This window comes from Hydra viridissima, unplaced genomic scaffold (genome assembly GCF_058129835.1).
Source record: "Hydra viridissima isolate aposymbiotic clone 2 unplaced genomic scaffold, HvirCarnegie_v1 scaffold_2, whole genome shotgun sequence".
Classification (NCBI taxonomy): Eukaryota; Metazoa; Cnidaria; class Hydrozoa; order Anthoathecata; family Hydridae; genus Hydra; species Hydra viridissima.
The window spans coordinates 2,148,610-2,173,493 of NW_028324301.1; the positions used below are offsets into that span (position 1 = coordinate 2,148,610).

The following is a 24,884-nucleotide window of genomic DNA, read 5'->3' on the forward strand; positions in this document are numbered from 1 at the left end:
ATAAATAGTTTATACATATACATATAATAGGGGATACAATTAGGTGTTTTTATAAATAGTTTTTATAAATAGTTTATACATATACATATAATAGGGGATACAATTAGGTGTTTTTATAAATAGTTTTTATAAATAGTTTATACATATACATATAATAGGGGATACAATTAGGTGTTTTTATAAATAGTTTTTATAAATAGTTTATACATATACATATGATAGGGGATACAATTAGGTGTTTTTATAAATAGTTTTTATAAATAGTTTATACATATACATATAATAGGGGATACAATTAGGTGTTTTTATAATTAGTTTTTATAAATAGTTTATACATATACATATGATAGGGGATACAATTAGGTGTTTTTATAAATAGTTTTTATAAATAGTTTATACATATACATATAACAGGGGATACAATTAGGTGTTTTTATAAATAGTTTTTATAAATAGTTTATACATATACATATAATAGGGGATACAATTAGGTGTTTTTATAAATAGTTTTTATAAATAGTTTATACATATACATATAATAGGGGATACAATTAGGTGTTTTTATAAATAGTTTTTATAAATAGTTTATACATATACATATAATAGGGGATACAATTAGGTGTTTTTATAAATAGTTTTTATAAATAGTTTATACATATACATATAATAGGGGATACAATTAGGTGTTTTTATAAATAGTTTTTATAAATAGTTTATACATATACATATAATAGGGGATACAATTAGGTGTTTTTATAAATAGTTTTTATAAATAGTTTATACATATACATATAATAGGGGATACAATTAGGTGTTTTTATAATTAGTTTTTATAAATAGTTTATACATATACATATAATAGGGGATACAATTAGGTGTTTTTATAATTAGTTTTTATAAATAGTTTATACATACACATATAATAGGGGATACAATTAGGTGTTTTTATAATTAGTTTTTATAAATAGTTTATACATACACATATAATAGGGGATACAATTAGGTGTTTTTATAAATAGTTTTTATAAATAGTTTATACATATACATATAATAGGGGATACAATTAGGTGTTTTTATAAATAGTTTTTATAAATAGTTTATACATATACATATAATAGGGGATACAATTAGGTGTTTTTATAAATAGTTTTTATAAATAGTTTATACATATACATATAATAGGGGATACAATTAGGTGTTTTTATAAATAGTTTTTATAAATAGTTTATACATATACATATAATAGGGGATACAATTAGGTGTTTTTATAAATAGTTTTTATAAATAGTTTATACATATACATATAATAGGGGATACAATTAGGTGTTTTTATAAATAGTTTTTATAAATAGTTTATACATATACATATAATAGGGGATACAATTAGGTGTTTTTATAAATAGTTTTTATAAATAGTTTATACATATACATATAATAGGGGATACAATTAGGTGTTTTTATAATTAGTTTTTATAAATAGTTTATACATATACATATAATAGGGGATACAATTAGGTGTTTTTATAAATAGTTTTTATAAATAGTTTATACATATACATATAATAGGGGATACAATTAGGTGTTTTTATAAATAGTTTTTATAAATAGTTTATACATATACATATGATAGGGGATACAATTAGGTGTTTTTATAATTAGTTTTTATAAATAGTTTATACATATACATATAATAGGGGATACAATTAGGTGTTTTTATAAATAGTTTTTATAAATAGTTTATACATATACATATAATAGGGGATACAATTAGGTGTTTTTATAATTAGTTTTTATAAATAGTTTATACATATACATATAATAGGGGATACAATTAGGTGTTTTTATAAATAGTTTTTATAAATAGTTTATACATATACATATGATAGGGGATACAATTAGGTGTTTTTATAAATATACATATACATATAATAGGGGATACAATTAGGTGTTTTTATAAATATACATATACATATAATAGGGGATACAATTTGGTGTTTTTATAAATAGTTTTTATAAATAGTTTATACATATATTTATAAAAACTAATTATAAAAACACCTAATTGTATCCCCTATTATATGTATATGTATAAACTATTTATAAAAACTAATTATAAAAACACCTAATTGTATCCCCTATTATATGTATATGTATAAACTATTTATAAAAACTATTTATAAAAACACCTAATTGTATCCCCTATTATATGTGTATGTATAAACTATTTATAAAAACTAATTATAAAAACACCTAATTGTATCCCCTATTATATGTATATGTATAAACTATTTATAAAAACTAATTATAAAAACACCTAATTGTATCCCCTATTATATGTATATGTATAAATTATTTATAAAAACTATTTATAAAAACACCTAATTGTATCCCCTATTATATGTATATGTATAAACTATTTATAAAAACTATTTATAAAAACACCTAATTGTATCCCCTATTATATGTATATGTATAAACTATTTATAAAAACTATTTATAAAAACACCTAATTGTATCCCCTATTATATGTATATGTATAAACTATTTATAAAAACTAATTATATAATAGGGGATACAATTAGGTGTTTTTATAATTAGTTTTTATAAATAGTTTATACATATACATATAATAGGGGATACAATTAGGTGTTTTTATAAATAGTTTTGCTCTAACATCTCTAGTGTTCTGGTTTATTATATAAAGGTCGGGCCTACCAACTGACTAAATAACAATTATATTTAAAAAATATTTCCTAGCTTTAGTTTTCACAAAAGTATCAGTGACTTCGTTTAAATCCAGGCTTGATGCGGTTTTGTTTTCAATTGCTATTAGCGATAAATGTCGGAGTCGAGTTTGGCCCATCTTATTTCTTAAATAATTTTTTATTATTTTTAATTTGCTAAATGACCTTTCAGCTGCTTCAGAAGTGACAGGAATTGTTAAGAATAATAACATTGCTGTAAATACTTCCGTTAGGTCGTATTCTAGCACTCTATATTTGCTCATTATTTCCTTAGATAATTGGTGAATAGTCCATGCTTGAGTTAGTTGAGGTAAAACTAGAAAGTAAATATTAGTAATTTGAAGTGAAAAACTAGGACCTATTATATCTGAATATTTTCTTTGGAATTTGTCACACTTTTGTAATAAAGTTGCTTCATCAACATGTAATAAAAATATTGGTGTTAGAAAATCGAATATATGACAGACTGCACTAATACCAATAAAACGTGTACCCAGTAAGCACACTACGTTGAAACAACGTTGAAATAACGTTGATCAACGTCGATCAACGTTGTTTCAACGTGTGCTTACTGGGTGTCTAATTGAGATATTACTGTCTAGTACATTATTGAAAATCTCAATTTTAAATAATTTTTTTCGATTTGGAAATCGGTGATCAGCAGCTAATTCATCAAAATGTTTTTTAACTTTTCTTTGCCTTTTTTTTTTTTAAAAATGGGTATCAATACCATATTTTCTTGCATTTTTACTGACTTTGCACTTGAATAATTCGAAATCATTTCTATAAATTTGCATTTTTGCTTTGGTCTCTGCTAAAACTTTACTCGCCTCGCCCAAATTAATGCCGCATTTTTGTAAAGTTTTGGATGCATAATTGATGTCTTTCAATACACTGTGCATGAATTCGCAAGGGAACACGAACTCGAAATTTAGCATTTTTGTTTTAATATCTTCACATTGCTCATCTTTATTAGGACTCTTTAGAACTATTTCTGATAATGCTTTGAAAATATCAAAATAACGAAGTTTTATTGCAGATATCGTATTGATCCTACTGGACCATCTAGTCGGATTTAGTTTTTTCTCAGAAAGAATTTAGGGGAATTCCCTAGGCATAAATATGACAGGTTGCAAGTTGCAACCTGTCATATTTATTTTGAAAATGGGAGAACTTTCCGAAAGTTCAGTTCAATTGAGATTTCTGGTAAAGATTTGAGGGCCCCGAGGCACTGCCCCGCGTAGCCCCTAGGTTGCTACGCTGCTGGTCATACTACCACAGACAGTCAAAAGTGTGTTTTCTTAGAAGATCTGGTTTATTTTGCCTCCGGGATACCTCCTATCATACCGGGGTTTCCTTTGTCTTGATAGTTGCTCTCCATTTTTGTAATGTCTAGTTGAAATCTTTCTCCATGCTCATCACTCACTACTCTAAGGTTTGGCGGGAAGGAGTTGAGGTGGAAGGAGAGAAAGCGAAAAGTAACATTCGGCACTCCATATCCTCAAAGAACTTTTGCACTTTCTCAATACAGGCTTGGTAATCTGGTTCGCGTGTGTTACCAAAGAAGCTGTAGACTGACTTAAATGTTTTCCTTGCTCTCAGTTTCTTTAAGTTAAGAGGCTCCTCAGAATTAGTATCCTTCAGCACTTCTCGGATCTAACGTTTAAAATAGACGTCATCGCGTGATTAAATAAATGTTTTACACTCCCCCAACTTGTAGAGAGAATATCTACAAATTCTCATCAAAATGTTCATCAAGGGCTGTTATTTTTATAAGTTCCTCAGCATTTGATTTCGTGAAGGTCTTTGCCTCAGAGCTTTTGTTTGCTCTTGTGATGTGTTTTCGCCAGGTTAAGAACCTTTTAGGATTTCTTCAATCTTGGTTGGACCTTGGGAACAAATTTCCAACGGATAGAGCAACATCATTATTGTTTTGACTTGGATACGTAAGGTATCTGTCCTATAATGCTCACGAAACTTGGAATTTTTAGACCAACCATCCCATGATGTGTTTTTGTAGTGCTATTTGAATAACCAAGCTTGTAAAGGGATGCTTGTGAGGTAAAAATATTGGGTGCTCACCTTGTATACGACCCATAGAAACTAATAGTCCGTCGTGATTTTTATGCAATCGTAATCTTTCTGAAGTTTCATTATACTTTTTTTTTCAAATTCGTATTGAACAATTTTGATCAGCTTCTGTATAGTGTTGCTTCTTTCGGTAGCTAATATTACACCACGACATTTTTTTTTACTTTTGAGGTAATAATTCTTAAGATTTATGCCACTATTCTTATAACTTTTGGAAGTTGATACTCGTTTATAAGTTCATCAAAATAGTTAACCCTCTCGATTGTAGCAAGGTTTTTAAACCTCTTGATTGTAGCATTTTAATTGGATTAACTTCTTTCATTACTTCTTCCATTTGTCCATGGGCTATATTGGGTGGCCATTCATTCTTTTTGATGAGCCATGTTGGACCATTGAACCATATATATGGAATTTTTCCATTTTTAATTCCTCTGCTTCCAATATCTGCTGGGTTCTGATTGGTTGAGCAGTGGCGCTAGATAATCCAACTTCGTTTATTGATTTCTTTGACACGATTTGATAAAAACTCCTTCCATTTACGATTGTCATTAAGGATCCAATGCAGTGCCACTGAACTATCAAGCCAACCGTATATTTCCATAACTGAGTGTCCTTCAACGTTCGTAAGAGCATTAGCTGCCTTGTGTATAGATATCAATTCAAAACTGGGAATAGAAAAATCTCGTTTTGATATACGGGATTTGGCTGTAAACAATCCTTGAGTTACTTTGTTACCTTAATATACTACTACGTATATTGCACTGCACCAACCATCTTTGCGTGCATCAACAAATCCATGGATTTCAATCTTTTTTACTATCTAATTCAAAACAGTTATACTTCTTGGTATTGGTGTTAGGTCTGGTAAAGTACTTTCCTAAAGCATCCAGTCCTTTGTTAATTCAGGTGAAAGTTTTTGTCCCTAGCATAATCTAAATCACAGATTTTTAGATTGTTACTCCCTCAAGAATAAAGGGACTAGATGCACAGCCAAAACGGGATTCGAGTGAATCTTAAAGTTATTACTTCTTTACTTTTCAAGTCCGATAGAAACGGAAAATATCACGATCTTTGGTATCAACTCTTATTTGTAGAAAGACTTGTTTAATGTCTCCAGTTAGGCAAGCAGGTTGCAATCTGTTTTGTAAAATAACATTGAGTAGTAAGGGTTGTAATGGAGGACCAATATGTAAACAGTCGTTAAGTGAGGGTGATCCGTACTCTTTTGCTGACACATCAAAAACAATCACAAGGTTGGTTGTTTCGGAGTCCTCTTTTATCACTGCTCGATGAGGCATGTAGAATATTCTCTTGCCAGTTGGTTTATTTGGTGCATACTCAATTATCCCATCCTTGGGTTGTTCTTGAATAATAGCGTTATATTTTATGAGATCATTTGGTTTCTTTGCCAGTTTTCTAAGTACGCTATGCAACCTCGAGATACTCCCATCTGAGTAAGATGCTAGTTTTGAATGTTCTACTTTCCATGGTAATCCAGTGTGAGAAGAACCAGTCGAGTCTTGTTGTAGCTGTTCTTTAACTTCTTCATATACTTCATTTTGATTTCCTTCGCTTTGATCTTCTAGACCAAAAACATCCAAGCTATATAGTTCTTTATAACAGTCGTTGGTTGACTTTGTAAAATATAAACAGTCCGAGTTACTTTGTCCTGGTCCCATAACTTTCCACCCAAATATGGTTTTTTCCTGAAGCCTTTCAACTTTATTTTTGCAATATTGCCACCACCAATTATAAGAGGGATTTTATGATCATCGTAGTCATTTTGATTGTGAAAATGATATCCGTCTAAATGATTTTATAGCACTGTAAGCGCTTTCTGTTCTAACTTGTAAAGTTTGATATCAAGGCTGTTGCGTCCGTTTGTTGAATGTAGAGTTGTTTAGAAAAACGGAAGTATTTAATGTACTGATCCAGTCATTGTCTCAATGTTTTTCGATTCCCAATTATTTGGTTCTAACTTTAGGTAATTGTTTAGCGTAGATGAAGCATTAGAACTACCAGCTTCCGTATCCAAGAGTGCTCTCATTCTGTATTTGTCAGCATTCACATTAAATGTTGGATGAATAGTTTACCCTTTGTATCCAGCAATAAGGATACCTTTTTTGATTCGTCTCTTTTAACCCCAGTGCATATAGATGAATGATGTTTTCCTTGACAATGGCGGCAAGAACGTTTACTACGACTGTTGGATACTGTGTTGTTTGTTGACGAGTAGTTGAAGCTGTATTGAATGAAGTTTCGTACATTCGTGACTGCGTTGATTTTGCGAACTGCACTAGACACAGCCAATATTTTTAATTTCGTTATGTTGGAAGCATTTTTCCATTTTATGCTTGTGCTCCCAATTATTGTGAGGTTTTGTATTTTCTTTTCCGATATTACCTGGTTGTCCAATAGATGACTCCGGGTTTCGTAATGTATATTCACGTAGAGTTTCATTTAGCTCTTCAAAGCTCCACTCCTGCCATTTTGGATCAGTTTTAACAGGGCCAAGTTTTTCGAGAGTTTCGTGTACCAGTATTTCTACTGTTTTCAACTTGTTTAAAGTTTTCAATGAGTTTACGCTTACATTTAATTTTCTGAAAAATGATGTATTTGATCCACGTCGGTATTTTTTATGTATGGATGATCCATGATACCACAACCATGCTAGCGTATAATTTCAGAAGTAATTCCATATTTTTGATTTAGAATCATTTTCACTTTTTCATAACCATTTGCATTAAAAGGGAGTCCAGCAATTTCCTCTTTTTGCGTGCTTGATAATAGTTCACGTAGGCATGATAATTTAGCTACGGGAGGATAGCTTATGTTGTCAATTTTTGTGCTGAATTGTTCCCAGAACCGTACCCAACCTAGATTAGTCCAATCAAATTTTGAAATTTGTAGTCTGGGGAGTTTTGCTTTAAAATCATTGTATGTGCACTGTGCATGCTTTTAGTTGTTTCTAGTTTTCATTCATTTGGTTCTTCTTTTACGCGAGCAATTTCTTCGTGCATCTTCTTCTTTTTCATAATTTTTCTTTCTAATCGGTATTCTTCCAGTGAGGTCAGAAGTTCGCTTTGCTCTTTAATTAAGTTGTTCTGTTGTTCATACCAGTTGTCAGTTTCTTCATTGTCGGCGTTTTCTTTGTCTCTTTTTAATTCTTCTATGTTTTGGATTAAGTTGAAAGTCTCCAGCAGTATTGCTTTGATGGTTGATTCCAATCTTTCCTATGAGCGTATATCGTTACTGTTCAATGGCATACGTACTTCCAGGCCACGTTGCTCAACTTTTGTTAATGCTAGTTCCGATTTCCTTGATAGTGAAGTGATTGGTTCTTCGCGTTGCTTCGAAGGCATTTTAAATTCTATTGTAATCTTTGATTCCTTACGCCAGTTAATAGTTGTAGAGTATTCAGTAGATTCCAGCTGTCCTGGCCCGGATCGCCACTTTGTATTGTGAATATTTCTTTTTGTTCAACTGACGTAGGCAGATCAACTCCAACACCTTTTTTATAACTTTTACATATATTCTCATTAAGAAACAACGTTATTTACACTAAATCTGACATAAGTTGGCTATAATCCATACCTAAAAATACGATAATAATTACCAACTTGATACCGTATATTAATTACTGAAATAAAAATAGACGTCATCGCGTGGTTAAATGTTTATGACACAATATCAGAATTAACCCTGAATGCATTTAAGTTTTATGTACCGTATATGCACAAAATGCACATTATGCATATCAAAAATATTGGAAGTGATGAATAAAAACGGATTTCAAATTTGAATTCAGCACCTCCAAATTTGGTAAAAACGGGTATTTTTGTGCTTACCTCAATTTCTTTGTGAACCAGTTGTTATTTTTACTGTTAAGATAAGTTTAACTTAACGCCGTTCAAGTTTGTTTTACTTAACGTCGTTCAAGTTTGTTTAACTTAACGTTGTTCGACTTTGTTTAACTTAACGTCGTTCAAGTTTGTTTAACTTAACGTCGTTCAAGTTTGTTTAACTTAACGTCGTTCAAGTTTGTTTAACTTAACGTCGTTCGAGTTTGTTTAACTTAACGTCGTTCAAGTTTGTTTAAACTAACGTCGTTCGAGTTTGTTTAACTTAACGTCGTTCAAGTTTGTTTAAACTAACGTCGTTCGAGTTTGTTTAACTTAACGTCGTTCAAGTTTGTTTAGCTTAACGTCGTTCAAGTTTGTTTAGCTTAACGTCGTTCGACTTTGTTTAACTTAACGTCGTTCAAGTTTGTTTAACTTAACTTCGAAATGAACTTGTTAGTATATATTGTTCTTATGACAAGAAAGTTCTAACTGATTTAATTTCACAAACCAGTTGTTGTGAGAAGTGGGATAAGCTGTCCCAATTGTGATGAATCAAAGAAAAATGTGCTTATCCTAAGTTACTGTCATTGGTTTGTTTCTCATTGATCTGTGTCTCTTTAGCCTTAACTGCCCAACTTCTCACAACTATAATGACTTTTTATGATTTGTGAAGTGCAAAACACAAGTTTTGTGAAGTAAGTTTTGTGAATTGAAAGACTACAATGTTTATCCTGAATGTTAGCAACTATTTGTCAAACCTTAAACAATACCATGCTTAAAATTTTAATTTCGAAAATAATTATCGAATTAAAGAATATGGGAGTGAGAAGAATTTTTCTAAACGGGAGTTGACAAAAAATCTTCAGTAACTACTGATCCCGATTATACCTTTAACATTCCCAATCATATCCCGCAAGTCTATCCCGCAATTGGACAGTAATTGAATTCCAGTACCCGGTCCCGATTGTGCTACAAAATTTTTTCAATTCCCAGCACATCCCATCTCCCGGCGAATTCTCAATAAAAAAGTCTTATATATTACAAGGAAATTTTTAGATCGATTTTTTGAAAGTTTTGACGAACAAATATTTTAATTATCAGAAGTAAATATTTTCCACATCGCCTTGAATCCTTTTTCTTCATGGAAACCGTCTGTGTGAAAATGAATCCATAACCAACGATCAGCCCAATCTTTGTTTAGCCAAGGCGTGGTTTTGCCGTATCTTTGATTTAGTAACAAATTAGAATTTACAAATGGTCCTTCGGCAACCGTTACAAAGTCCACGTTTAACTCTTGCAATTTAAAATCGAGGAAATTCAATTGCAGCTTATTGTACGGACGATGAATGATCCAATAGCAATCAAGATTCGAAGGGTAAGGCAAAGGGTAGTTAGGTGAATTAATCGCACCTCTTGGATCACTTAATAATCCTCCGCAAGCTAAATCGTTTATGCATTAATAATAAGTTATTTTGTTTACATTCGAAACCCACTAACTTCAATTAAAAAGCAAACAAATTTAAAATTCCCGTAATTAACAAAAAGCACTCAAACTTACTTGATTCTTTGAATTTAAAACGCACCAATCCAGAACTTATTATGCGCATAAAGTGACTGTTTGATGTAATCGTTCGTGGTTCAAATCCTTTCGTAAATGTTATAAAAGGATCTTTGAAATTTTCACCGTCATAAATATCAGTTTTACCGCCATTTTGAACATTATATGTCAAAAATTCAATTGTGATTTTTTTCCCTTGAGTGACTTGTAAAAGCCAATGACAAACAGATTGAGCAAAACATTCTAGGGACCCTGATTGCCCTCTTACGTGACCACCGTTAGCATCCTCTAGAAAAACAATAACTGTAACATCTCTTCTTCTTTAAATAAAAAGTGATGAAATAAGTTTAAAAATGTTAATATTATTTACTTTTCCTTTTATAATATTTATTGTTATTATTCTAATAATTATTGTTATTACTACAATATTTATTATTACAATTAAAATATTTATTGTTAATATTCTAATAATTATTGCTATTATTATACATTTCTTGTTACTATTATAACATTTCTTGTTGCTTTTATAATATTTATTGTTATTATTATAATATTTATTGTTACTAATATATTTATTGTTATTATTGAAATATTTACTAATATGTTATTATCATAATATTATTACAATATATATTTTCAGTGATTTTCAGTTGGTAAAAATGCTGATCTCCTCTCTGACAAAATCTACGCCAAATAAAAGATAAAATTCTGTAAACACTTACTAACGCACGTAGGAATACTTCCGGACCAGCGTCCGTTAGCTTGACAAACACTCTCAGTAGACCCAACAATTAAATACCCAGGTTGACAGAAAAATTGAACATGAGAAGAGTATGTAGTTTTTGTAAAGTGAATTTCTCCATTTACTAAAGTTTGACCGCCAGTCGGATGACCACAATCAACAACTAAAAAAAGGGAATAGCTAAATATCTAACAGAGATAACAGAGATAACAGAGATAACAGAGCTTATATCTAACAAATTATACAAAAGAATCTTATTTAATTAAACACAATAAACCAAAGTTACACATTATTACACCGAATTGGTATATATGTGTTCTAAAACAGCTTTAAAATAAAAATATATTTCGCTGCTAAAAGAATTTTTACATTTTTTTGTCTTTCTTAATTCAAAACTTTATACTGTAAAATAAGGGTATGACTGAAAAATGTTTTTGGAAATTTATTTTGAGAAATTAGATTTTTAAACAGAAAACACCATTAGAAAGTGTTAAATCTTACAAAAGATCATCCCCCACCCCCCCAAGCTTAAAACCGTATTCACCTTTCTATTGCTAGATGCACTACAATTTAAGGTAACATACTTTAAAATTATTGTTGGTGTGATTTTCCTAATTATATGCTTATTAATTAATCTTTCATATTAATTAATTTATTTTTTATTATCAGAAGTTTTTATCATAAACTTCTTTTTGATAACCTAACTCATAAGATTTGTTTACTAGTAGATGTCAACAAATGGTAGAGCTCTAAAAAATGAAACTGGAGCTAGACTTTGATGGGAAGCACGTAAGTAATGCAGAGTATCAGGTTCTATTGATCATTGTTCTCAAAAATGAAAAATAGAGAAGTTAAACTAGTGGCCCTTGCACTGATCAATGGAAAAGGTGAAACACTATTCAATGGAATAAAGACCAAAAGATTCTTGAAGATTATAAGCTGTGCAATTAAGATAATCATTTCTGATACAACCTCAGAAGATACAGGAATATCTACTGGCACAGTCACACAACTACAGAAGCATTTTCTTAAGCTTAAGTCAGTCAAACCTCTTTTTATTAAATGCCAACATCATCCAAGCTTGAATCAAACCCTTTTTATTGGATGCCAACATCCTGTTCTCAATAAAATACTAAAACATGCAATGAATCATTATTTTGAAGAGGCAACTATTTGTCTAATCTCAATTATTGATTCCTTAGTAAAACAGAAGAGTATGAGCAACTGAAAGCATCTTTTTACAATTCTGGAAATACTCTAAAAGTAGTAAGAAAAATATGTTAGAGAGATGGCTTTCCTTTGTTACTTGATTATTGTTATTTTTGGCAGTTTAAAAAAACCAGAAGTTTCCCTAAAATTTCAAAATTCCCCAAGCATCAGCAATGCAACATGAAATAACTAAAGATGGAATAGCTGTGCAATCTATGCTTTGCTAGCTTACATTTCACTTCCGGAATTTCAACAGTCATTCAAAATAACAAGGGAAGAGTGACAAGGAAGTTTTTGGTCTGTTGATCCAACACCAATTCTGACTCAACCATCAAATATCTGTGCTGAACAGGCAGTTAAAGCCAGGCAGGATTTATTTCTATTGTGCAAAAGTGTTGAAAAAGTTAACATTCAACTTCTTTTGACATATGAAAACTAAAGATCTTTTTGTTTGTATTTTCCATTAAAAAAAAAGCCCATATATATAATGCCCCCATGTATGTACAACATACAAATTGTAATAAGGGATGATATTTTTTAAAAATTGACACTTGCTATTGGTATTTTCTTCATTTATGCATAGAAATTCCAGAAAAAAACAACAACTGGGGATAGAATTTCAAAAATTCTCATATCCCTACTGTACACACTCATGATTTTAGCTGAATAAAAAAAAAAGAAAAAAGAAAAGAAAAGCAAAAAGGGAAGTGTAGCAAACATTGTGCAGTAAAGAAGTATAAAGAGTTCTATTTTAAACAACTTCAGAAAATTTTACTCATTTTAAAAGACTAATATACAAGTCAGCACTTTATATTATTCATCTACTGAAAAAAACAAACACCAATGCTTAGCCCAAAGATATCAAAATCATTTTAGTTCCTTATATGAAGTATGAATTCAAATCTGGTTCTAAAATAAAAATTTTGAAGGTACTTAAAAGAATTTTAGAATGTTGGAAGTTGGAAAAAGTTCTAAAAGATGAACATTTCTAATGATGATGATGATGATGATGATGATGATGATGATGATGATGATGATGATGATGATGATGATGATGATGATGATGATGATGATGATGATGATGATGATGATGATGATGGGAATATGATATGGTATACAGACTGCTTCAATAAACTTTTAATATGATCCAGATTTGTTTAAAAGAACAAACAAGAAATTAAAAAGTAAATGACAATGTGTTTAAAAAATAGCAGAAAATTTCTGGAATTTTTCTAATTAGATACCCTTGAAGTCAAAATAAAATTATAATGTAATTAAAATTAGACAAAATAATATTAGAATATAATTAAAGAATAAAATTTTTAATAAATAGTAATAATAGTAATAATAAATAGTAATAGTAATAATAAATAGTAATAGTAATAATAAATAGTAATAGTAATAATAAATAGTAATAGTAATAATAAATAGTAATAATAGTAATAATAAATAGTAATAGTAATAATTAGCGATTGTAATCCCGGGATCCCAGGATCCCGAAATCCCAGCCTTTTTTATGATCCCGAAATCCCGGGATTGTCTAACATCAATCCCGGGATTTCCTATAAGATCAAAAAAAAACAAAGCGTTATGAAAGAATATATAAAAATAACAACAATTTTGCGTATCAATAAAATAATTTTTATTAATTATAAAATTGTCAAAAGTATTGTATTTTCAGTTGTATAATAAAATACGATATCGAAAAGGATTGATTTAGAGAAAAACAAAAGAGAAAATCTTCGCACTATGTCATGTTGGTTAGCATATACACTATTTAAAAATTGAATACGATCTGATTTAAATAATAGATTTGTAAGCAATGAAAAATATTATGATAATATGCTTGCTTGTGATACCCAGACTTTGTATCATTTTATATTACGGTTTATATTTATTTTATAATAATTCGTTATGTAATACAAATTTACGTTGTAAAAAGTTATTTATGTAAACACTTTTAAAATATTCGCATTAAATTAGTTAAGTTTTTTAATACCTTAGTTACTATTATTAATAATTTTTAATAGCTTATTTAGTATTGTCAGTTTTTTCAAACTGAAGAAAAGCGCTTTTCTTATAAGGTAGAATCTTAAAGTTAAAAATTAAATCAGCATGTTGTATTTTGATTTTACAATTAAAAGTAACTCAGCTGTTTGGAAATATTTTCTACGGGATGAAAAAGGCCAAACAGCGATGTGTAAATTGCCAAACTGCAAGAAAATTTTAAAAATTGGTGGTGGTTCAACAAAAGGACTTCATACACACATGTTGTCGGTGCATAATGTGAAGGTCGAAATTCCAACCCAACCTCATATTACCAGAGAATGCACACCAAATAAACCACCAAAAAAGAAATCTAAGCCACTAACAGAATACTTTTCGATTTATGAAAGGGAAGATAAAACACTTTGTGCTACACTTGCTCGTTTAACGTCGTCTGATGGGCTTTCATTTAATGTGATTTGTTCTTTAACAGACTTACGTGCCGCTCTAACTGCTATGGGATTCAGAAATCTATGTCAGTAAACACAATTCGTAATCATGCAGTTGAGTACAGGAAAAAAATAAAATTAGGTTTGGTTGGTTTAGTTCATCAAATTGAAGTGCGCAAGAAAACGGAATTCTGTGTGGGGGAGAGATTTTCTTTGCCTTTTGATGAATGGACGTCACTTCGAAATCGTCGCTACATGAATATTAACGTTCATGGACAAAACTCTCAGTTCTGGAGTTTAAGTTTTGTGCGAATAACAGATTCAGTACCAGCAGAAAAGTGCATTGAACTATTAGAAAAAAGACTTAAAGACCATAGTCTTGATCTATACAGCGACACTGTGGCTATAATGACCGACAGAGCTAGTGTTATGAAAAAAGTTGGCAGGTCGCTGCCTAATAACCAACAATTATGTTTTGCTCACGGCATACAACTTGCTGTAATTGATGTTCTTTATAAAAAAAGAGAAGTCGATGCAAATCAGCCAGATTTTAACAATGAATTTTCTGATAGTGATTCATCCGAGAATGAGGACATTGAGAAAGATTTGTTGGACTACAATCATGAAAATGTAAGACCTAAAATTGAACTAAATGAAGTTCATTATGGGCCAGTCATTAAAAAAGTACGCAAACTAATGCTAAAATTTAGACGATCACCTACCAAGAACGACATCTTACAAAAATATATTAAGGCTAAATTTGGAAAACAGCTGTCTTTAATAATGGACTGCAAGACATGGTGAAGCAGCCTTCTGTTAATGCTTAAACGATTTTACAAAGTAAAAAATTATATACAAAAATCATTAATTGATATTTACCTAGTGCAAGATAATTCTATAGCACTATTAAAACTAAAGTTGTAATAGTCTCTGATAATGTCACATGATGAAGTGACATTATTATCAGAGACTATTACAACTTTAGTTCCCATTAAAGTAATGGTTGAAGCAATATGTCGTCAAGACTCTAACCTATTTACAAGCAAAGAAATGCGTAGAGCTTTAATGACTCACATGCATGAACGCCGAGCCGATATGAGTGGACTTCTGCAATACCTGCATGACGGTTGTAACTCCGTTGAAGTCGATGAAGAAATAATTACAGTGCCTTCTTCATTTAAATGTCGAAAACTTTCGGTAGAATTGCTGGATAGATTAAATGCTTTCAATCCTGCTCTAGTAAGAGCATCAGTTGAGTCTGACAATGGTACCTAAGTCTTAAAGTAATACTTTAAGTATTGAAGAGGAACTTGATCGTGTTATTAAAGAAGGACAATCACCAATACAATCAATTAGACGTGAAACATTTTCATAGAAAGTTCAAAAAGAAATCACACTACTTGAAAATGGGGGTACACGTGGCGATTATTTAGAAAGAGTTTATTCTTTTCTAATGACCGTGAAACCGACAAGTGTCGAGGCTGAGCGGGCATTTTCTTCCGCTGGACTGTTCAATACAAAAATTTGTAACCATTTGGGCGATGAAACTTTGGACGCGTTATGCTTCCTGAAGTCACATTTCGAAGCACAAAAAACATAACATATCTCCTTATCTCTAACATAATTTTTTAACATTAATTAACTTCTGAAATTTAATTAACATGTTAAATTAAATTCAATAAATAAATATATTTTTAGTTAAATGTAATGTTTTTATTCTACTTAATACTGTATAGATGTTGTATCTGCTTTTCAATCCCGGGATTAATCCCAGGATCCCGGGATTGATAGTTTTCAATCCTGAAATCCCGGGATTGAAAAAGATCTCCGGGATTCAATCCCTAGTAATAATAAATAGTAATAGTAATAATAAATAGTAATATTAATAATAAATAGTAATAATAGTAATAATAAATAGTAATAGTAATAATAAATAGTAATAATAGTAATAATAGTAATAATAAATAATAATAGTAATAATAAATAGTAATAATAATGTTAAAACCCATAATTTGCTGCATGTTTTCTTATATGAATGGTATCCTATGGCTAATAGAAGTTGCTTTTATTTTCTTTTTCTAAAAGCACATTTATTTTATGACAATCTTTATAGACATCCATTGTATTATGGCGTGGATATCCACTAAGAAGTCCTACATTAGCCTGAGGTCCACTAAACCATTTTTAATGATAAGCCTTTGAAAATCAGGTATGAAATATATATATCACATGCACATATTTATTGTAAGACATGTACATGCTTATTGTAAAAGTGTGGTTTCTGAGCCTCTGTTAAGTACCATCCTAGCCTTTAGGCAAGTTTACCCCTCCCTCAACCCAAAAGGTATACTTGGGTCTTATCCCTCCCTTTCCTATTCCATCTGAATAACATCTTGAAAAACTATCAACAGAATTTGTTTGGCAATGAAAAAAAACTTATTTTCAGAAACTTTCTAAAAACAAGCGGCTATCATGGTTAAACAGTTTGTACCAAGCACCTGTGTTACAGCTTAACATTGTATAAAAGGAACAAAAGCAAAAAATGAATTAGCAAGACTTTCATTACTTAGTAAAGAAACATAGTAATGCTACAAAAAGAAAACAGGGAGAGCATAATGGAAATTGTAAGCCCTAAAACATAATGTTAAACATAATGTTAAATAAAACACAATTTCATGTGAATGATTAAAGTAAATTTGTTCTAGAATCTATATAATAGATACTAACTAGTGCAGGTAGTGTCCACTCCACTCCATTGCAAATCCTTTTGACAAACCCTTAACTCTGAGCCATTTGACTTGTAACCCTGATCACACTTGATGTAAACATAATCCCCAGGATTGAAACTGTTGTCCGAATAAAGGTTAGAATTTGGAGGCACATAAGGATTACAACATGAGTTTGCTAAAAAAAACATGTTTTTATTAAACCAGAGATGTTATCGCTTGAGTGTCAAAAACTATTTTTCACTTACAAATGCATTTTGGAGCAATATCAGACCATTTTCCATTGGCTTGACACCTACGCACACTACTTCCTTCTAAACACTGCCCAGCAGTGCAGGAATATTTAACAATATTATTGTACTTCTGTCCACCAACATATTCATACTGAGTATTTCCTGTATTTTCAACAGGTCCACAGTCTATGACTAAATATGTTAAATATATTAAATAACATGTAAAATATATTTGAAAAACAAGCATTTAAAATAGCTGAATTTATACCTACTTTTGCATTCAATAGACACATGGTTACCCCCAGTCCATTGGCCATTACTCTGACATGTCCTGTACAACATATCTTGCTGTACAAGCACATAGCCTGCGTTGCATTCAATTCGGACTGCACTTCCAACTACTGGAGATACACCAAGAACCTTTCCATTTAATACAAAAAATGATGGGCAAACTTCAGCTAAGAACAAAAAGTCATTACATAAGAAACCTCAAATAGCAATAATTTTATAAATGGTTTACAATTACTTAAACATGAACTTGTATTTTCTTACAAGTGCAGTATGGTGGTGTACCGTCCCAGCCATCAGCAGTACAGTATCTTACAGCAGAACCAAACAGTTTAAAATTGGGATTACAAGTTACTGAAGCTTTAGCATTAAAGTGAAGCCCATCGACCTTTATCTGCCCATTCTCAGGAGCAAAGAGTTCCACACATGTAACAGCTATACATTTGATTAGAAATTTTTATACACCAGAGAATTGGTTGGCTGGCTTATATTTTAATAAAAATTCAAGCCAACAATTACTTGATTTTATTCTTAAAAAAGGCATGTTAAAGAAACTAAAATCAAGGGTAAAAAATATTTATTCAAAGTTACTATGAACTTTTAATAAAAAGTTTATGAAAATTAAAACACATAACATTTTTAACCAATATAAAAAAACCAACAGTAAAAGTAAACTTTACTGGTAATCATTCTTTCACATATGCAAGAAAATAGAGTTAAAAAAGTAAAAATTTAAATTTATGCTCATACATTGACACGATGGTTCGCTACCAGACCATGTTTTATCAGCAGCACACAATCTTTCTTTTGCTCCATTTAACTTGTAGCCAGAATTGCAACTATATCTAGCTGTTCCCCCTGTCACTGAGCATGCCCCATTTTTTATTTGAACAGGTAAATCAACACATTTCTCGACTTAAACAAATATAAACAAAGGTTATATAGACGACATAAATCATGGGACTTTAATGGAAGCAAAAAATTTAGGAAATCCATCTTACATATACATGAGAATCCATCAGATGCTAGTTTGTACCCAGGACGACAAGCACATTGATAAGACCCAAGAGTGTTTTGACAGAGTTGTTCACAGTTATTTGTGTTTGGAGAATTACATTCATTAAAATCTATAAGTAAGTATTAAAATTAGGAAATTTTTGCTAAAAAAAATTTTTCCCTAAAAATCTTTGACCAAAGAAGCGAATTTTTTGTTACCATGGCAATATCGCTGTCCAGGTTCATGAAAATATCCTTTGGAACATTTACATGAAAATGATCCTACTAAATCTTCGCATCCCAACTCACATCCGGTGTTCTTTTGACATTCATTTTCATCTAGCAAATTTTAAAAAATTTGATAATAAATACAACTGATATTTTAAAAATATAATTGAAAATAAAATCAATATTTTATTTTGCGAATAAGATAACTTGCAAAATAAAATATCGATTTAAATTATTTCAGTTACTTACTGCACAAAAGAAAATAGGTGTTTTGGAACAAATTTTGCTAACCATTTTTAAAGAACTAACCATAACACTGCCTTTGATTACGAGGGTCTAGAACTTTCCCTACAGGACAATAACACCTAAATGATCCTACTGTATTTTCGCATCCATCTGAACAGTATTTAAGTTTGCACTCATCAACATCTATTGTGAGAAGATATGTTGTTAAAAAAAATAAACAATGAACACTTAATGCAATACTGACATAACTTTAATTACTCTTCACCTTCTCATATATATTTCATCGTTATCTACCATCATCAAAAATAAGATCAAAATAAAAATAAAAAAATGCATGCACTACCAACACATTGTGGAGTTACATGATCTTGATAAGTTCCTTTAAGACATTTTACTTGTGAAATACCAACTAACTCATATCCAAGATCGCACTTAAATTCAATGTAGTCAGTATGTTTTATAGTGTGACCATGAACAGGAGCATCAATGTCATTAACAGAGCATTCTAAATGCAAACTTGTTGCCAGTAAAACAAATAATACTTTCAATTTAAAAAACCATTAGATAAACGCTAGATTTATGTTCTAAAAAGATTAATCACTTTTTGAGGCATCTGATATGCAAAATCTGATTACCTGAGCTTTCACAATTTTGACCATAGTAACCATGTTGACACACACAAGAGAACGACTGATACAAGTCAATGCATGATGCTCCATTTTTACAAGGATTTGATTTACAATCATCAACATCTTGTCTGTTAAGGGGGATACCTTGAGGATCTAAAAAATTTAAACAATATATCAATAAAAATATAAACAAAAATATAAACAACATATTTTTAAAAATTTGTTAAAGCCTTAATTACTATTGTTAAACTAGATGAATATTCAACAGAACTTAGGCAGGAAAATATGCAATAGAGATAATTATGCAAAATGCATCAGACTTTGATAATGAAGTTTAAAATCATGAAATGCAATTTACTGTAAAGTACTCAGGAGTTATTAGAAGTAAAACACATTATAGTCCACTTTGAGTTTTCATTTAGAAAAGATCAGCAGGCTAGATACACATGTTCTTAGTGATACGAACAAGTAAATTGTTTATCTAACATTTCATATCAGATTGTTTGTAGCAACAAGCCTTTTATGACAAAGAAACATCCTTTTACTTGAGATGAGGAAAATAAGTCTCATACAACCATGTTCATGTGGATTAACAAAGATATTTCCATGGCACCAAGTACATGCAAACTATGGTGAATGTCTTAGATTAGAATATGGCTGTTTTAATGATAAATGAAGCTTGTTTTACTGAAGCAAAAATTTTATGATTTTTAATTAAAATATTCCTTCATCCAAAATAAAATCTATAATTTGTACAAGTGGTTTCAGTGGTTTTACTCTAGTTTAAAATTTAATTGTTTCTAATTCACTATTAATTACATCTGTATTAATCTAATAAAAACCATTGTCCTTTTATTAAATTTTATGCTCTGCTCATTTTTTTTAACTAAAACTTAAGCACATAATTTTATGCTCTTACAAATCTGTTATCTTTTAAAAATCATTGCTTACTTCGAAAATAGTTTTCCCACCATAGGTATACAATCATTAAAAAAAAGTTAACAAAATTTTTTTTAGAAATAGAGAGTTACATATATATATATATATATATATATATATATATATATATATATATATATATATATATATATATTCAAAAATATTATTATTATTTTAAATAGCTAAGATAATAAGAAAAAATTTACAACCTAATACTCTACTTTTTACAACTACTCATAGTGATTTTTTAAAATGGAACAAATGATCAGTCTTACCTAAAGAACACCCATATAGCTCAATGCGTAGTGCAATAGAATTTGTGCTTCCTTGGTTTGTGACCTTCAGTCGTAATACATCTGTAACAATATTCAAGTCATTTCTAACAACATCAACAGGACCAGTGTTACCCTTGAATATCTAAAATAAGAGGGTAAAAAAACCACCAGTTAAAATTTTTCATGTGTACTAAAAGCAACATCTTAAATAACAGGTATGCATATGACTGTACACTCTGTATATAGGAAATTTACAAATGTTTACAAATGAACTAATTTTAGTTTATTCAAATGAAGCTGAATGATATAAAAATACCAAATTCTGCTAAGTGCTTATACATTCATGGAACTACATGCTCTATAAAAGCACATTTACACAACTAACAAAACAAAAAATATAAAACAAGAAAAAAATTGGTTGTACATTTTAACAAAACTATTAACAAAACCTTTGGATATTCTTTCCAGATGTTCATCGCATTATAATACACATTAAAATCAGAAACAAACTCATTGATGTCTTTATTATAATGGCCTTGAGTAGCAATTCCAGTAATTCTGGTAGGAGCCCCAAGTTTTATTTCTAAAACTTCATCTTTTTTCCCACCCATAGGTTGCCAGAAGGATGTTATCTCATTTCCTTCAGGCACATTATGCAATCGAGCTAAATAAGCATAAGATTGACCTTTTACTGATATTGCTGTAACTGCACTATTTGGAATCCTTCTGTCTGCCATTCCCAGTGGATCAGCACAATCTAAATGTTATCAAAAAATTAAAAAAATAATGAAAATGATGTTTTTAAAAACAATATAGAATAACTTCCACAAAATTTATTTTAAAACTTATCTAGAAGTTTATAGCTTACTTGATATGTAAAGATCATCCTCATAACTAACAACTGGAATAGACCTATCAATGCTAGGTGATGTTGATAACAGAATACAACCTTTGTATTTATTAATCAAAAATGAATGACATCCAGTAGTATCCACACATTGTTTTGAACACAACTCTGATGAAAATGTCTGTACTTGCTTTACAAGTTTATCAGCTTTTAACAAGTCATCAGCAAACTTCATATTTTTGAAAAGTTGAAAGCCTCTCAATACACTTTGGTCTAAATAAAGTACACTTTGTTATAAAGAAAATTAAAATAAAAAAATGACACAAGGTGTACTGAGATTTATCTAAAACTTTCTTCTGACACAATTTTTTTAAAAACTGATGGAAAGTGATGGAACTTTTATTGTAGGTATCTTAGTGAAATATAGTTTTTTTTGAGGAACTTTATTTGAGGCACACTCCTAAATTTCTTTTCTAGTAAGGCCCATGCATCAATTTGCTGTCTCAATTAACATTTAGTGAAAGATTAACTTGAAAGTGTGTTTTTATCTTGGCAGAGCCAATTATAGACTTAATTCGAAGATACATAACAAAACACATAATCCAGAGCTGGATTATGTGTTTTGTTATGTATCTTTGAATTAAGTCTATTCAGAGCTTAATTATTATTTTAACTAAAGCTCTTGGCTATATCTGCTAGGTTGCCTCAGAATATTAGCATAAAATAATTATGAGATTTGCCATTTCTTATTCAGTTTTCAGTTTGGAATTGTCTAAAAAGATGCAAATTTAACCACCACAAATCAATAGAATCTGTTGTTTTGGAAGTATCTTTTAAAATAATGTTTTAAATTATAATCCATAAACATCTTATGTCATCTCCAAATAAACTCCACAAACTTTTTACACATTTTTTATAAAACTAGAAACTGAAGGTGGGGGGGGGGGGGGGGGGGGCTGCCACAACCATAAAATATTTTGATAGAAAAAACTGTTATATCATAGTGATCCTTTAACATGCATCAATTTGATTCAACTATAAATTATTCAATTAAGAATAATTCCAACTAAATTATTGCACTTAATATCATCTGCAATAAGCTGACCTACTTTTTTGTAGTTTGGGCAGTTTGGGAGGGCATACCAAACATTTAATTTGCATTTAAAATCAAAATGAGATAAACAAAATTAATTAAAATTGCAGCAAAAAAAAAAGTTAAGAAAAAAGTTGGCTTGGTTTCGTAAACATTCACAATGCATAAAAATGCTTTATCATTTAACTATAAGTTTAATTTGGGCATTTCTTTGGTCAACAGCTTGGCACTTTTGGCAAACTATTGACCAAAAAAATGTTATAAGACCTAAAACTAAATTTAAGTAGTATGGTTTATACTTAGATATTTATACTTACAATTGCAGGCTAACGATGGAGATGACTTTACAACAAAGCCATGAGATTGGGAATTGAAGTCACTCCATGCAATAACATTCCCACTGCTATGAAAGCACTTTGTTGCCAAATTGTAAACTTCTTTTTCTCCTAACTGATAATCCCAAACATTAACCTGACTGAGGTCTCCATAAAAAGACTCTGCAGGGGTAAATCCAGCTCCATACTCATCTTGTTCTTCCCCAATTATGAATATTCCACCCTTTGGAATCTTTTTACCTTGCTGTATTGGCACAGAGCCCCTAAAATTAATGCAGTAATGGAAAAGAATTTCTATAGAAATTAAAAATGATTTTTAATTTCTATAGAAATTAATTTTGACAAATAAAAACACCTTTTTAGAAGTAGTCCGTCCCGATATGATGTCAACAAACCAGAAATGCTGTTCCAAGTTACAACAATATGATGCCATTTCCCATCATTAGCTCCAAACCCCAAGCTCTGGCTTTGATTATTTATAAAAATGTTAAAGTTTGTGTAATCAGTCAAAACTAAAGCATTATCATCAACAAGACCATTTTCAAGTTTAACAGCATATGAGAGTGGTGTTCCAAACTTTTCTTTGTCAGAAGTACGCATCCAAAATGCAATACTGAAACTAAATAGATCTTTTCTACCATGAACCGATGAAAATGAAGGCGATAGAGTTGACTGGAATGAAAGATCAAAATCATGGGTTTCCTCTAAACAAATTCAAAACACATAATTATACTTTAATTATAGAAAATAATTTCTTAACAATAGAGTGCAAACCTTGGGATTAAAATATTGTAAAAAATTGAAAATGTCTTTAGAAACTTTTTCAAACATATTTTTAAAAAGTTTATACTTTTATCGCATTGTTTTCCTGAAAATCCTGGAGCACATAAACAACTGATCTCTCCACTAATTGATTGACAAACACCTCCATTATGGCATTTCTTGTAAACACACATGTTAAATTCATGCTGGCATAATTCACCATGGTACCCAGCAGTACATTCACAAACAAAGCCAGTTATCTTATCATGACAACGTCCATTATTTTGGCAAGGTCCAGAGTCACAAAAGTTCCATTTATTCTAAAAACAAGAAAATAATATGCTTGATACTATCTGTAATATATATATATATATCTATAAAAAACTGAAATAAAAGAAAAACTCATATTCACTTGAAACATAGGGTAACTTTTAAAAATGTAATGTAGAAACAAATCATAAATAAAAGATTCTTTTGTACAACAAACTCAAGAAAACTATTCTGCAAAGTAGACTGATTGATGATGAAGTTTGAGAGTTTGAAAAAAAGTGACAAGAACTACATATGAAGTTTTGTTACAAATTTGTCAACTTGTCTGATAAAGTGTTGTAAAATTGTTGCAAATTAAAAAACTTTGATCTGTTTAACCTTTTATAGCCCACTTTA

The 24,884-nt window shown here is 30.2% G+C and overlaps 2 protein-coding genes across 2 annotated transcripts in view; both read right to left on the reverse strand.

Moving 5' to 3' along the window:
- Positions 1 to 5,310: 5,310 nt before the first annotated feature.
- LOC149891532 (uncharacterized) lies at positions 5,311 to 6,514 on the reverse strand. The gene is made up of 2 exons (XM_090077197.1): positions 5,890 to 6,514; positions 5,311 to 5,540 (listed from the first exon to the last, which is right to left on the reverse strand). The coding sequence occupies exons 1-2, from the start codon at positions 6,512 to 6,514 to the stop codon at positions 5,311 to 5,313; spliced, it is 855 nt and encodes a 284-aa protein (XP_089933323.1).
- A 3,199-nt stretch (positions 6,515 to 9,713) lies between these two features.
- The window catches only part of LOC145195783 (sushi, von Willebrand factor type A, EGF and pentraxin domain-containing protein 1-like), a 35,394-nt gene continuing 20,223 nt past the window's right edge, over positions 9,714 to 24,884 (reverse strand). The window contains exons 16-34 of the mRNA XM_090078168.1: positions 24,307 to 24,538; positions 23,812 to 24,160; positions 23,439 to 23,719; positions 22,050 to 22,301; positions 21,631 to 21,938; positions 21,182 to 21,323; positions 19,974 to 20,120; positions 19,682 to 19,843; positions 19,402 to 19,521; positions 19,084 to 19,203; positions 18,870 to 18,995; positions 18,619 to 18,783; positions 18,133 to 18,303; positions 17,853 to 18,038; positions 17,596 to 17,772; positions 17,349 to 17,525; positions 10,958 to 11,140; positions 10,236 to 10,523; positions 9,714 to 10,117 (exon numbers count right to left, since the gene is read on the reverse strand). Of these exons, the coding sequence (XP_089934294.1) occupies positions 9,768 to 10,117; positions 10,236 to 10,523; positions 10,958 to 11,140; positions 17,349 to 17,525; positions 17,596 to 17,772; positions 17,853 to 18,038; positions 18,133 to 18,303; positions 18,619 to 18,783; positions 18,870 to 18,995; positions 19,084 to 19,203; positions 19,402 to 19,521; positions 19,682 to 19,843; positions 19,974 to 20,120; positions 21,182 to 21,323; positions 21,631 to 21,938; positions 22,050 to 22,301; positions 23,439 to 23,719; positions 23,812 to 24,160; positions 24,307 to 24,538 (3,936 nt within the window). The 3' untranslated portion in view covers positions 9,714 to 9,767. The remainder of the gene's footprint in view (positions 10,118 to 10,235; positions 10,524 to 10,957; positions 11,141 to 17,348; positions 17,526 to 17,595; positions 17,773 to 17,852; positions 18,039 to 18,132; positions 18,304 to 18,618; positions 18,784 to 18,869; positions 18,996 to 19,083; positions 19,204 to 19,401; positions 19,522 to 19,681; positions 19,844 to 19,973; positions 20,121 to 21,181; positions 21,324 to 21,630; positions 21,939 to 22,049; positions 22,302 to 23,438; positions 23,720 to 23,811; positions 24,161 to 24,306; positions 24,539 to 24,884) is intronic.